We start from the raw sequence: 15,739 nt of genomic DNA on the forward strand, positions 1-15,739 counted from the left end.
CCCCCTCCCGGCAGGTGCTGCACCGGCTCTGCAGGACCGGGATGCAGCAGCAGCAGCAGCGGCAGGGGCAGGGGCAGGGGCAGCAGCAACAGGAGAGCAGGGCAGCACGCGCATCCCTCACCTGTACCCGCCCGCCCTCCCGCAGCAGCCGGGCTGGTGCCGGGCAGTGCAGCAGCAGGTTGGTAGCCTCGCGGATGCTCTGCGTCCCGAGGAAGCCTCGGGAGCCTGAGACTAGCTCCCGCGGCCGCCAGGGGGCGAGAGGGACAGCGGGGCCCGCGAGGAGCACTGGGAAATGTAGTCCAGGGGCGCCGCGGCGACGGCCGGAGAGATCCAGCGGCCGAGGAGGACTACACATCCCGGCGTGCCCCGCAGCCAAACTTCAGCCTGGAGAGCGCTCCAAACCTTGCCTAACTCAGACCCGGCTGAGCTGCGGAGCTCGTTCTCCCAGGCTGCGCGAGGCGGGCTGTGGCTCCCAGGTGCCCAGGAGACCAGGGGTCACCCAGGAGTCGGCTGGTGTAGAACCATGGGGAATAAAGTTATCTTGCCCTCCATGAACCTGAGCTTTAGATCTTAGAATCGTAGGTTTTGAGCCAGAAGGACCCTAGAGGTTATCTGGTCCACCCCATCCCATTGTCCAGAGGAGGCTTCTGAAAACCAGAGAGCCTTGATGGCGTGCCTGAGGCTTCACATCACATAAGGGACAGAGTCAGGACGCAGACTCAGGGTCTCCAACAAGCCAACTCATGCCACCTGGGGGAAAGCCCCATAATGCTAATGCTACCCTTGGGGTCCCTCTCCAGCCCACCCCACGTCGGCGTCCACCTCTCCAGGCTCCACACACATCCCTGCCCTCCACATTCTCTACAATGCATTCAGAGTGGCTTTCTTGTCCCTGATGCACAGGTCCGGCACCACACCCTTGCTCAGGCTGGTCCCCACACCTGGAATGCAATCCCTTCTTACTCCTGATTCTTAGAAATGCCAGTTTCTCTTAAAAGCACTGCTCAGTCCTATCTGAGGTAGCTGGCTCCGTGATGGGAGGCCAGACTTGGAGCCAAGAAGACCCTGGTTGAAATTTGGCTTCAATACTGAGGTTGTGATTCTGGGTGAGCCATTTAACCTCTCTCAGTCTCTGTTTTCTCATCTTTACAAATGAGAAATGGAAAGGAAATGAAAATCTGTGCAGATTTTACCGTGAGGGATCTGGCCTTCATGGTCCTTTGTCACTCTACTTCTCTGATCCTTCTGAGACCTTTTCCTGACTCATGCAGCTGCTAACATTACCTTGAGAGCATATTTGTAAAATGTCTGGCATATGGTATGTGCTCATGAAATATTCCTTCCCTCCCCTTTTATTGTGCCTATACTTATACTCATAAAAAGTGCTTCCTTCTTTTTGAAGGCAAGCATGATTTCTGGTTTGCTTTTGTATTCCTAGTGCCTAGGAGGTGTTTAATGAATCAGCTGAAGGTTAATACACATAGACACTGTGGTTGGCCTTGAGGATACAAGCACAAAGAATGAAGTAATTCCTATTCACAAGTGTATGTAAGTGTAAATGTAACTAGGCTTCCAAGTCTGGGACATTATTCCTGTTCTTGGTACACAGGTGTAATTCTGGACTGGTGGAGGGAATGTTCTTTCAATACTTCATCCCTCCAAGGGGGAAGGAGTTGGTGTGAGAGCTTTGGAGAAAGAGAGACATTTCATTATTTGAGAGAGGACATATGTGGTTCTAGACACTTCAGATACACAGCAGATATGAGGAGAGAGGATGCTGACTTTGGAGGCTGCCAGCATGTAGGACACTCCATTCTCAGCATGTCCCTGATTTCCAGCTTTCTTCCCTAAAGGCTTTAGAGAATTTTCCCTTCGGTGAAATCGAGCCTCTCTTGGTTAAATTGAGATTTCATTTCACTTCCATCTAAAGAGCTCATTTGCTTTCTGGTACATGATAATCTGTATAACTTCTCTGATATTTCCTTGATATTCTGCATGGATCAGCTCATTATTCACTATTTAGGATGTTCTTTTGTGTAACCAGCCTTTGGTGGGAAGGATATAAACTGACTCTGCTCCCTGTAAGGCATAGCAACCCAACTCATGCTGCTACATTTATATTTACATCCAAAGTATATTTCGGAGAGTAGATAGATAAAATTCTATTCTAGCACCCCTTTCAAAGACAACTCTGTGTCCTTCTCCTGCTCCCTCCAAGGCAGGAACTGCAGTGTCCCTTGAAGAAGAGTGAACAAGATTCCAGAGCTCTCTCTCAAGGCCCTCCCTCAAGCCACAGTTAGATGACTCACACAGACAGAATTATCTTAAGGGGACACATGTATACACATATACTTTATATAAGTAAGTACTTGTTCATTGATTGATTAATAGACTTCCCCCCTCTGGGTCTCAGTGTCTTCAACTCTAAAATGGGAAATACAGTGAAAAGGACCACTGGGCTTCGAAACAGAAGGCTTGGGTTCCAGTACCAGCTCTGTGAATTTGGGTAAAACTCTTTACCTTTCAGGACTCCAAATTCTTCATCTGTAAAATAAACAGCTGAGTCTAGGTGAACTCAGAGGCCTCTTCAATTAACAAGCATTTTGTTTTTAGTGTCTACTAGGCATTTTGCTAGTCCCTGGGGACTCAGACAGAAGTGAGATAGCCCTGCTTTCTAGGAGTTGAGATTCTACTAAGAAGATAGTTCAAAGCAAAGTAAATATAAAATATATAAGAGTGGGGGTGGAATTTTATTTTCCTCCCTTTCATTTAATCAATCTGTCAACAGAGGAAGCTAGGGATTAAGAAACTTTCCTTTAACCTTATCAAAATGTGTGGATAATCCCTTAATGAAATTGAAAGGACCATGTGTTTCAGGGCCATTGGATGAAAGCTATGCAGGAAACATCTTATGATTGGTTGGTTGAAAGGATACAGCCTACTCCTTGCCTGCCTATAAAAACAGCAAGCCAATTCAGAGCCAGAGAGTTCAGTGGCAGGCTGGTCTAGCCTGCCCTGGAAGGGAGATTGCTTGGGATCAAAAAAGAGTTTCCCTCTATTGCCCATGTCCCAAATGACCATGTGAGTTTGGGAGAGCTAGAGTTCCCATCAGAGTTCCCTTGAGTGACTGAAAATAATAGAAGTGGTTACCAGAGAGGTGGTGGTGACCCATGACAGAGAAAGCATCTGCCAGCAGATAGGGAAAGGCATTCACCTGAGAATGGCAATCGCTTCAGAGAAGACCCTAAATGGAAGTGGGAAGAGACAGCTGAGGACTTAGCAGCTTTGCCAGCTCTTAGGGGCCAGGAGAGAGCTACACTTAAGGGGAAATTCATGGGGTTACTACCAAGTGTAGTAAAATTGTATCTTGGTCTGGTCCCCCTGACTACATTCTCCCTTTCTAGTAAGTCTAAGCAAGAAATAAGATTGTAAAGGGGAACCTGAAAATCACATACAAACTGTCCCAAAGATCAAAAGAGCACAATTTGCAAATTGTTATCATAAATTAACTAAAATTCACAACCTAGTAATTTATGCATGTAGGCACTGCCTTGTTAAAGTTCTATGATCCTATGACATAAAAATTCTAGATCAAATCCAGAGGAGCAGAACATCCAAAAGGTGCCGACAACTTTGGGGTGATGACTTTGAAGTTTTACTGATAACTTTGACATGATTTTGTTATGTTAGCACGGTACAGAGAGGAGTTGGTCTGTCCCCCCCCCAAAAAAATGCTAAAAAATGAAACCTCAAACTCCTCTTCCATTTTGATAAGGTCCATGCTGCCTACTGCCCCCAATGCTAATCCATGATTCCATGAATAGTACTCTCTGCTCTGCCCCTGCTTTCTCCCCATCTTCTTCCCCACTCTGCTTTCCTTCACTATCCCATTCCCTTGTCCCCAAGCTGTATCATCTGCCTTTATATCCCTCCCCACTTTTTGACACCTCTCTGTCCCTTATTAAAATGTGATTGGTCCCTTATCCCCCACTGCCAATCCTCATCTTTCTCAATGAGTACCTAAGGCACAGGGCTTGCCCACCCTATTTCATAAATCAGTTACCAGTTCATTAAAGCAGCTCCAGTTCATTCCAGCTGAGGAGCAAATAAAGATTTCAAAAGTCCAGGCTCTTCAGAAAGAAAAAGATCAGCAACACAGAAGAAGAAATAGTGTTGATGAGAAACTTTAAAATGGTAGAGTGTTATCCCCTGAAGTAATTCAATATTCACTGGAATTGGAACTGTTTTAATGCATAACTTGAATAATTCCTCAGACTCTTGTCAGGTAAACATAAAACCTGGTAAATTTTAAAATTCATCAGAATCTCCAACTGTAATGAATTCATCAAGTGAAATCAATTTAATATGCTAAAGCATGATTGTACACACACACACACACACACACACATAAAATAGATAAAGACTTACAGTAACTGGAAGTTGTAAGTTTACCCCTTGGCCCTATGTATTTTCTACATGTATGCCTCACTACAAATGCGCTTAGAGTTTGAATCCATTCTCTTCAAGCATCTTATGTTTTTAGGGAGAGAGTATGCCTCCAGTTTGGGGGGAAATTTTTATACTAATTGTTCATACTATATGATCATAGTAAATATCTTTGCTAAAAGCTCACTAGTGCTATTGTCTGATTATTAATGGGAAGCACATGAATGACAGTATTAGAAACCCAGGCCATCAGATAGTACCATGAGATTAGTAGTTGTCAGCTACCCTCTGGGGACCCACTCTGCCAATGGGAATGGGCGCTAAGGAAGTAATCCCAAAGGGTGTGCTATATAAGTAAATACAAAGTGATGGCATTGGGGAAAGGGGGAAAGAAGACTAAAAACTGGGAGAATAAGGAAAGGTCTTTTGAAGGTGTTAGCATTTGAGTTCTGCTCTGAAGAGTTTCAAAATATAGAGGTGAGAAGAGAAAATATCCTACCTCGTGCAAAGAAATGAAGATAGGAAGTTATGTGCAAGCAATAGCAACTGGGCCAGTGGTTGAAAAATACAATTTATGACAAGCAGTAAGGTGCGATCCACCTGGAAACATAGGCTGGAACCAGATCCTGGAGAGTTTTTAATGCTCAGAGTTAGGAACAGTATTACTGTGAGATCCAGATGTCAGCTGGAATAAAGGGACCTTCCTAAGAGATGCTGGAGGAATATGGGTATCCAGACTCAAGCTCCCTATACGGAGCCATGTGACAGGAGAGTATGAAAGAGCAGCAGCCAGGCTGGGGATGCTGATGTTGACTGGGTCCCAGGGAATCTGTTTAGTTTGTGGGACTTTGCTGCCACCCATTGGAAAGAAGTGGAATTAAGCTCCTAGAAGCCGGCATTGGAAAAGGGATGGTGGACAAGGTTGACTACATTTAACAGACATTTATGAGATGTCTACAGTGTGCAACGCTCTACGGACATAAAAACAAAACAGCAACAAAAATCTTGTCTCTTCCCTTCCTCTCCTTTAAGGGACACGCATTTTATTGGGGGTAAATGACACATAAACAGAAAATTCAAGATAATTCAGGAGGAGAATGACAAAAGGCTCCCTAGAGGCAAGGACACCTGAGTTGAGCCTTGAAGGACTCAGAGGAGTGAAGGAGAGAGTCAGCTAGTGAGATTGTGGGGGAGGAAGTTGGAATGGTAAATTTAGGGCCTAGCAGAGCAAGGCCAGTCATAGAAAGGGAAGCAATGTGAAAGAATGGTGGGAAGGTAATCTGGGTTGTCCTAGATGCGTCAGGAAGCCAGTTGAAGATTATTGAACAAGGGAGGGATGTGGTCAGACTTTTGTGTTTTTGGAAAATGATTTCATCAGCCAAGCAGAATATTGCTTTTTTCCATCAAGCATTTTAAAATGTTTCTGGAAATTTATTATTACTGTTTCTATTGATTAGATTGCATTTGGGAAATTATGGAGTGCTTTCAACCACTCCAAGCTGCCCCCCAAAACAACAACTTACCTTTTAAAAATATCAACATTCTCCTGGAAGTGTTGTTTAGGGTTGTGAAGCTTGCAACAACACAGTTTCCAAAGAAATGGAGGGAATGAGCGGGAGACAGCGCATTTTTAATGCATCTGCTCACAAGTAGCCAAGACATCACTGAGAAAATTTAAACTTCTAAAAGGAAGTGGTCGTATGTCACAGAGCAGGCCTGAGTCAGGCCAATCTGGTGCTTCGGGGTTAGAAATCAGACACCCATACATGAACAGTTAGCATTAGGAAGTCTCTTAATCGTAAGACAGAAAGGTCATTTAGAACGATACAGCATTGATTCAATTGGTTGTGGATTCCTCACCTCTGTCCCTGACCATGCTGCTAACTAACCCTTTGTGTGATGGCCTTTTGTACCCAGGCCATCAGAAAGCCCAAGTCTTGGTCCTCTGAGCCAATTAGATTGCCAGAATGGTTTTTAAATCTTTTAAGGAAAAACTAGCCTAGCGAATATGGCAGATATTGCTTCTATTATACTCTATCTGTCGGTGGCAGTCTTAAAAGTCTCCTAGAGCAGAGATGTCAAACTTGCAGCCAGAGAGCCTTGTAGCCAGAGTAACTGGGGAAGTATCTAACAAAATAAATAAATAAATATACAATAAAACATAGGTAATGTTAATTTGTGCTTTTCTAAGTCAATATGCTAAGGGTAAGAGCGCTGGGCCTGAAGTCAGGAAGATTCATCTTCTTGAGTTCAAATCCAGCCTCAGACACTTACTAACTGTGCGATCCTGGGCAAGTCACTTCCCTCGGTTTGCCTCAGCTTTCTCATCTGTAAAATGAGCTGGAGAAAGAAATGGCTAAACACTCTTTGTCTTTACCAAGAAAACCCCAAATGGGGTCACTAAGAGTTGAACACAACTGGAAAAACTGCTGAACTGAAATTCAGTATGCTGCCCACCATTTCAATGGATTTAGGGCCATTCCTGGACAACCTTAATCTCAAGCACATGAAAAGACTGGTATGGGCAGTTTTGGAGAAGGAAAAGAAAAACAGAAACAAAAAGGTGAAGCCACCACAGAAAATAAGCAACATAACATCCCTGAAGGAGTGATAGAATACGCTAAAGAATGCAGACCGAGAGTCCCTGGTTTTACTTCTCCTCTTTAGAAAGACCAAGTGGATGAGCCAAATCTTTGTGCTTCCCAGGGAGAGGATCTCCCAGAAAGAAACAGCAATGAGGAGCAGGCACCATACCAGAAACAGCCGGACTAGAGCACAGGTGAAGACTCTTCTCCCAGTTGGTGATGGTCATCGGAAGGCTGGATCACATGTAGTAAAGTAAGTAAGTGGGCCTTCCGGGATTCCAAGTCCTCCATCCAGGACCTTTCCCAGGCTCTGGGAGCCCTAAGGAGAGAGGGACAATAACAAATCTTTGTCCCCCTTAGGAGCTTTTTCTCAGGGATTTCCTCATTTCTTGAGGAGGGGGAGATAGAAGGTACCAGTTAGACAGCTCCTCCTCCCTGCTCTAGCCAGAAAGAGTTATGCCCTCCCAACTCTATGCCTTGGTCTGCGAAGTGCTTCCTGAGGAGTTTCCCAGTGACCACCTGGTGCTTGCTGCAATGGAGATGTGTTCACGGGGGCTGGCTATGCTTCCTTGACCCACTGTCCACTATTCCTCATGCTGCTGTCACTGCCTACTCTGCCAGGGTCAAGCACCACCCTCCCTGTGCTGGAGACTGGATACTGACTCCCTGTTCTGCCACAGCACCATAGGTGCTGACATTACTGAGGCCCAAGTACCAGAGGTTATGCCCCCTCTGTGCTGGACCAAATGATGTCCCCATAGGACAGGGTTTGGGGGTTGATGCAGGCCCTACCACAGCCCTCTTGTGCAGGAGCTCTGGACACTGCCATTGCCTCTGCTCCTGGGGCCTGGGATCTGTCCCTCTCAGCCAGACTGAATACTGACATAGGTTTTGCTACTGCTGGGGTCTGACCACTACACCTCCAGGCCAGGTCCATGTTGCTGCTCCACTTTGCTGGGCATAGGGTGGCCCTAAGTGTTGCTGCTTCCCATATGCTGGGACCCACTTCACAGTGGGTCCTCACTCAGCCCTTCCTGGAAAAGAGAGAGGGGAAGAGGAAGAGAGGAAAGAAGAAACAGAGACAGAGAGACACAGAGAGAGAAGGAGGGGGAGAGAAAGGAAGAGACAGACAGAGAGAAGGAGGGAAGTTTCCAAGAGAAGAGAGAAAGGTAGAGAGAGAGAGAGATGGAGCTAGGGAGGGTGGGAAGAAAGAGAGAGGGGAAGGGAAGATACAAAGAGAGGATAAAAGGGAGGGAGATAAGGGAGAAACAGACAGAGAAAGAGACACAGAGAGAGAGAGAGAAAGTTCAGAAGGGCAAGAGCAGAAACTATCCTCCCTGTTAAGTTTCTTAAAACGATCAGCCATAGTGCATTTGACACATTTGGCACACAGGTCTCTGGGAGGATCAAAGAATGTCCTCTCAAGGACTTTCCTCAGTGCCTTGCATAGAAGAGTCCCTACAAAGTCCATGTGGCACTGTTCCCAGTGGCTTCCAAAATGCCATATGAAATGCCCTAAGCATTCCCTTGGACGGTTCTCAGACAATTCTTCAATTCCAATCTTCATGGTAGACACAGATCTGCCATAGCTGGGGGTCTTGGAAATCATGATTACCCATAATCACAAAGATCATGCAAATTTAACAAATGAAAACTCCCCACATTTACCATCTTCAGGGCACAGTTCTTAAAGTCACAAGCACATTCCTCCCTCGATCTAATTGCTGAATGCCCACAGACGGTTTCCCCTCCAGGTCCCTTGGGTCAAAGGGGGTGGATACCTCATAATATGTGACTGTCATTGCCAGAGGCCTGCTGGGACTCACCTTCTTGGCCAAACATCTTTCCCCAATGTAAATGAATCCATTACTATACAATCCGGTCACTTCTGGGACAAAAAGTTGTGGGTCAGGTCTGACTCAGGCTGCTCTGGCGCTTCAAACTCAAAATTAGAACCTAATGACTTAAGGGAAAACAGCATTGAAGGACATTGGGGCTCTAATCAACGTAATCAGTATAGTTCAGGGAGAAGAGGGCTGGATTTGTAATCAGAGGACCATGTAGTGTCGTGTAGTGAAAGGGCGGCTAGGGGGCGCAGTGGATAGAGAAAAGCTAGGCAATACTTGGATAGACTAGAGGCGGTAAGGGTCCCTAGGTGGAGAGGAGGGGACAGATAGGAGAGATGCTGTGGATGGAGGGTCAGGAAGGTTTGGCAGCCAGACACCGGAAGAGAGGGAGAGAGAAGAGTCCAGCACGACTGAGGTTGTGAACCTGGCTGCCTGGGAGGCTCTTGGTGCCCTCTCAAGAAACAAGGAAGTTTGGGAAATGGAGGGGTTGTGGGGGTGTGAAGTTGTAATGAGTTCCATTTTGAACACGCTGAATTGAAAATGCCAATGGCACATCCAGGTGAATGTCCAGCAAGGAGCTGTCCAAGCAGGATTAGAGCACAGGAGAGAGACTGAGATAGAGAAGCGTGGGGGCATGGGGGTCTCCTGTATAAAGGGTTACAATGGAAACCAGGGGAGTTGGTGAGGGGGATGGATACCTTGATTTGCCAAGGTTTTGCCTATATTTTAGCAAAGTTTTTGATAAAGTAACTCATGCTATTCTTGTTTAGAAGGCAGAGATGAGAGAGAGAGAAGAGAGACAGAGTGACACAGAGAGACACAGACACAGACAGAGAGAGAGAGACAGACAGAGAGAGAGAAAAGAAATAGATTAGAGGGCAATACAATTAAAGGATTCTGAACTGGCCGGAGAGCTTGACTCGGAGAGTATTTGCTGTGGGTTCATGTCAGGGCGGGTCTCCCGTGGAGTACCCTAGGGATTTATCCTGGGCCCTGTGCTGTTTCACATTTTTATCAATGATTTGGATACGATCTTCAAATCTGCAAAAGGCACAAAAACTTGGGATGAAAGAGTTGGGATCCAAAAAGCTCTTAAGGGGCCAGAACATGGGGCTGGAATCTACTAAGATGAAACTTAATGGGAATAAATGTAAATTTTTACCCTTGGGTACCAAAAAAATCAACTTCACAGCTATAATTGTGTGTGTGTGTGTGTGTGTGTGTGGATAGATAGTGAGATAACAGTTTAAAAAAAACTTGGGGATATTAGCTCACTACTAGACCATTGGAGCAGGTAGGTGGCACAGTGGACAGAGTTCTGGGCTGAAGTCAGGAAGACTCAACTTCCTGTGTTCAAATCCAGTCCCAGACACTCACTAGCTGTGTGACCCTGGGCAAGTCACTTCACCCTGTTTGCCTCAGTTTCCCCATCTGTCAAATGAGCTGGAAAAGGAAATGGCAAACCTCTCCAGTATCTTTGCCAAGAAAACTCCCAAATGGGGTCCCAGAGCAATGGACAGGACTGAATAATAATAGGTCATTGTGAATCAACAATGTGATGTGGGGCCAACAAAGTTTAATGCACTATCGGACTCTACTAATCAAGGCATGGCTTCCAGGATTAGGGAGGCAAGGAAGAAGACCACAGTAAGGAGAGCATGGTTTGGATAGGAGTGGCAAGAGTGTCTTCAGGAAGACCTGAGTTGGCATCCTGCCTCAGATCCTTTACTAGCTGTGTGATACTGGGCAATTTCCTTAATATCTCTCAGCCTTAGTTTCCCTTATCTGTAAAATGGGAATAATAATAGTACCAATCTTACAAGGTTATCATAAGGATCAAATGAGACCATATGTGTGAAGTGCTTGGCAAATCTTAAAATGCTATAAAAATGCCACCTATTATTAAAGCATTTGTTAAGCTAACCATCTGTGGAGTTCTATTGCGCAGTTAAATAACTGTAGTTCCCCAGTGAATGGACAAACGACTTTCATAGAATGGTAGAACCCAAAGGCAGAACCTTAGATTCTAATTCAAGTCTTCCACCCCCACCAATTTACAGAAAAGTGGAAGGTTACAAGGCAGAGTTAGCAGCAAGACAGACTCGAACCTATGTCTCCTGACCTCCACTCTGGTGCTGTTTCCCTTACACCCTGCTGGCTTTCAAATGTTACCTTGTATATCTCCTCCTCTCCCTTTTTTTGTCCCTTGCAGAAGTCGGGGGAAGTGGTCTCCGGGATATGGAACATATAATGGTCATTTAAAAAATGGATTGACTGTGTTTTGTTTATTTTTCACCTTATTCTTTTCCTTATTTTTGTTTGACATAAGAAATGGTTCTACAAGAAGTGGGTGGAGTAATACATTTGGAAATGTAAGTGATTACTAAGAATCTAGCTTTAAAATGTTACCTTCCCCTGCAGGTATCTGTGCTTCTGGTTGCCTTTGCCAAAGCCCTTTAACTAAAAACACTCATTTCTCACAAATTCATAGTTAATTGAGGAGGAAGTTGTTTGGAGGGGGGTGGTATTCTGCTCTACTTGCAGAAGGAATAGTGTTCAGAGCCGGCAGGGACCTGCGTGAGCCTTAATCCCAACGACTTCATCTTAAAGGTGAGGAGACAGGCTCACCAAAGGGAACTGCCTTGGCCAGCGTCCCACAGGTAGTTAATGGCAGAGGTGGAGTTGAGAGCCAGGTGCTCTGGCTCCGGGCGCCGCGCGCCAGGCAGTACCGTTAGAGGATACGAGGTCAAGGTCGCAGGCTTGGTCAGAGGAATGGCGGGCCCGGGAGGGGCGGGGGCAGGCTGCCTGGAGGCGGGCAGCTCAGACCAGCGCGTTCCAAACCCTCTCCAAGAGCTGGCAGGGCCATGTCCGTGGCGCGCTCGGGCAGCGGCTCCCAGCTGGGCGCTGGCGTCTCCCGCGAGTCTGTGCTGCCTGTGGCCCAGCCCGCCCTGGGATGATCTGGGCGGGCTCGGGCTGGAGCAGGGGCGGGACGGGGCGGGGACTTCTCGTCTAGAGTCCCGGCGCTCTCTGGCCCTCTCCGTACCCTGAGCCGGGGAGCCAGTCTGGAGAGCATGGAGGTGGCTCCCCAGGACGCGCCGGCGCCCTCGGAGTCTCGGGGGCTGCGCTGGCTGCTGACACTCAACTTCCGAAAGGAGTTGCGGGGGCTACTGTGGCTGGCGGGCCCGGTGGTAAGCTTCTCTCCACCTTCTAGTCCTCCGCCTTCCTTCCGTTCCCTCCCTTTCCCCGATTCGCTCTCGGGCTCATCCAGAATGCCCACCTGGAGCTCTCCAGCCCGGGACTGGTGGAGGGCCCGCTGGGGAAGGCACGGCTGCGGGGGCACCTGACAGCCATGGGCTTCTTTCTGAGCGCGGAGGGCAGGCATCTCCCGCGTGGAGAAGGGAAGCCGGCCTCTGTCTGCTGTCATAAGAGGCAGCACTAACTTCCCCACTTTTGCTTGACCTGACTTGTAAAGGGGTATTTACAATTCCGTTCTGTTTACGCAAACTGTTACCGCGTGGACGAACTTGGGTTTCCTGGTTTTGCAACCTGGTGCCGGGCTATTCAAACTCAACTTTCAGAACTTAATCCGCGTGAAATCCCTAAGGGAGTGTTAAGAAGGGAGGGACACTGCGGTTTTGGCAGGCGGGTAGGAGTCGCTTATGGATCTAGCCAAAGCCGAAGCTGATTCTTTAGGGATGGGATCTGTAGCCAGCAGAAAGGGAAGAAGTAAACTTGGAGGCCATCATAGCCAAACCTCTGACTTTACTGGTGTGGAAACTGAGGCCCAGAGACAGGCACCGACTTGCCCAAGGTCATAACAAGTAAGATTGGAACCCAGGTTAGAGTGGTATAAAGTGGAAGGCATACTGGCTGTGGAATCCGAACAGGGTGCCCTGAGGCTCTCCGTCCGCCTTAAGCTCCCTGGGTTTCAATTTTCTTGTTTACAATGAGGGGAGTGTTGAACGGGGTGGCTTCTGGAGCTATGATGCTATAAGTTATACTCCCTGGCCTCAGTTTCCCCATCTGTAAAGAGGAGATTGGATTAAATGACCTTTGAGGGCCTCTACATCTCAAGGTCTATGATTGTACCCCTAATCCATTATTTTCGCCATAACCCCGACTGTGCTTTGGAAGAAGAGATGATTCTGGGGAAAATCAGGGGCTTCTGGGATTTCAAGCAAGCAAAGCCAATAAGGAATGTATGTTATTACCAACCTCCCCCCCCCCCTTTTTGGCTGAGAAGGTAAACTAGGTTCCTGTGTCCCTGGTTCAGCCATTGTAAAAGTTAGGGATATTGACCCCTGTGCCCATTCTAAAGATGGAGAGACTGAGGACCCAGGAAGCCAAATTGTCTCACTTGTGTACTACTGTGACTTCTAGAACCTTTATCGTTCTTCTGGGCCAGCCAAAGACAATGCATTAGCAGAATGAGTCACTCAAAAGAGATTTCTGCCTAGAAAAGGGCTTTCAGATCGATTTTTGAATCTTACAGACTTTGGGGGAGAAAGACTATTCTATATCCTTTCCTTGCATTAACAACAAGAAAGAAAAAGAAAAGTATCCATATAATCATAGATTTAGAGTCAAAAGAGAAATCCAAGACCGTCTGGCCAGCCCCTCTCATTTTACAGATAAGGAAACTGAGACCCAGGGAAGTCAGGTAACCTGAACCAAGGTCCAGCAAGAGGTGGTCACATAGGTAGTAAGAACTCTGACTCCCCTTAGGCTGAGGTTCTGGAAGCCAGGAGAAATGGTCCCACTTGGCAGGGTACTGGGCTGAAAGTATCATTGGGATTTTCACACTGAGTCACAAAATGTTCTGGTTGGATGGGCCCATATAAATCAAGCAATCCATTTCCTTCATTTTCCAGATGAGAAGCCTGAGGCCGGAAGAAGGTAAGTGATTTACCCAAGGTCACACAGAGAGTTGGTGTCAGAGTTGATTAATCAATGAGTGGATTTCAGGTGACTTCCTGGGGGCAGTCTTCTTACCATATCACTCTCACTTGTGTTCAGATCCCATTTTGGACTGGGAGCTCAGACAAATCTCTTTGCTCTCCCTGGGCCTCAGTTTCCTGTTCTGTAAAATGAAGGGCTTGCACTATGTGACCTCTCAGGTCTCTCAAAGTTCTAAACTCTATTAAAGTCCCCCATCCTCCCTAAAGGGTCAGCCCTAAGCTTGGTAAGTTCCATATGAAATTCTCACCTTTCACCTCCCAAATGAAGGGCTCAGACTTGATGGTCCTGGGGTCATAGATTTAGAGCTTGAAGGACCTCAGGGAGAGATCATTTAGTCAGTTCTCCACCCCCTTGTTTCACTGATGAGGAAACTAGGCCTCTGAGAAGTGAAATGACTTGCCCAAAGTCACGCAAAGAACAAATTAATAGTGAGACTTGAACTCAGATCTTCTGACTCCAAATCCAGGGCTCAAATCTTCAAGCACTTATTAGATGCTATGGCTCAGGGCAAATCACCTGATCACTCTGGGCCTCAGTTTTCTCACCTGTAAAATGAAAGGGTTGTATTTGACATGACTCCCAAATGTTGCCTCCTGTTCTAACTTGACGATCCCTATAAATTGTAATGCTTTGCTGCTTCTCTGTCTTTTTAGATGGCTTTAAAAAAAAAAAACCTTCAACTCCACTATTAAGAGTACAGTCTCGTTTGACCAGAAAAGTCACTTTTCTGCATGCATATCAGGCTAAAGCGGTGCAGTGTTTGCCTTTTGCCAAATGGATTAAATTATGGCATCTGTAGGACAGATTGGTCCCATCCAGTCTCTGCAGCTCTTGATGTCTAGCCAGACAGGACTTTGAAACAGCCTTTTACTGCTCAGTTCTAATACATCCACCCTTTCCCCAAGACCTTCTCAGTAAGGCCTTACAGGTCAATAGAAAACCACAAATGCAGATGATCTTGGCCCTGGAGATTTCAAGCATCCTTGCCACAGAACTGAGAGCCCCTGGTTCCTGCTGAGTACCTCAGCTCTCTCTGATGAGGTTTAAGAATCATTGCCCTTAAACCAGATGGGCAGAGGTATAAAAGGCACAGGACCATCAGTACACTCAGTCAATAGATGGTTTTTTTTCTCACTAGAAATAGCCAGACCACCCACTCTTTAGGCCTTCTGCCTTCACCTTGTCATTTAGGCATCAGAAATAGCCAGGAGACAAGGAGACCTGTAAGGGATCTGGCTTAGCAAGGGGGCTTGGGTGCCAGGCTAGAAAGAGGTCATCATAAAATAGCCATTTCAGAGCTACAAGGGACCTCAGAGGCCATCTACTGTACACACTGTTTCCATTTTACAGGAGAGCAACCTGAGGCCCAGATGGGTTAAGGGTTAAGGTCACACAGGTAGTGAGTGGAAGTATTAAAACTGGAACCCAGGTCCTAACTTAGAACCCTGCTAAGTTCAACTCTGTCTCTCTATTTCTCTCTCTCCCTTCTCTCTCTTTTTCTCTCTGTCTCTTTCTGCCTCTCTCTCTGCCTGTTTGTCTCTTTTCTGTGTCTCCTTCCCTCTCTCTCCCTCTCTTTTTCTGTCTGTCTGTCTGTCTGTCTGTCTGTCTCTCTCCTCTCTCTCTGTGTCTCCCTCCCTGTCTCTCTCTTTCTCTGGCTCTCCTCTCTCTCCCTCTCTTTCTGTCTCTGTCTTCTCTCTTTCTCTCTCTTCTCTCTCTTTACTTCTCTCTCTCATCTTTCCCTCCCTTTCTATCTCTTTTTCTGCCCCTCTTTCTCTCTCCCTCTCTCCCTGCTTCTCTCTTTTTTCTGTCTCTCTTTCCCTTGCTCTCTCTCCCCACCTCTCTCCCTCTCTTTCTCTGTCTCTTGTCTCTCTCTCTCTCTCTCTCTCTCTCTCTCTCTCTCTC

General features: G+C 46.7%; 1 protein-coding gene across 2 annotated transcripts in view; it reads left to right on the top strand.

Annotated features, from left to right (window-relative positions):
- Window positions 1-11,864: 11,864 nt before the first annotated feature.
- SLC47A1 (solute carrier family 47 member 1) overlaps window positions 11,865-15,739 on the top strand; it is a 61,604-nt gene continuing 57,729 nt past the window's right edge. For both annotated transcript variants that reach the window (XM_069089603.1, XM_069089602.1), the window contains exon 1: window positions 11,865-12,066. In XM_069089603.1, the coding sequence (XP_068945704.1) occupies window positions 11,950-12,066 (117 nt within the window). In that variant the 5' untranslated portion in view covers window positions 11,865-11,949. The remainder of the gene's footprint in view (window positions 12,067-15,739) is intronic.

This window comes from Petaurus breviceps, unplaced genomic scaffold, assembly GCF_028583685.1.
Source record: "Petaurus breviceps papuanus isolate PSGF00001 unplaced genomic scaffold, PetGlider_PUasm1.0 186, whole genome shotgun sequence".
Classification (NCBI taxonomy): Eukaryota; Metazoa; Chordata; class Mammalia; order Diprotodontia; family Petauridae; genus Petaurus; species Petaurus breviceps.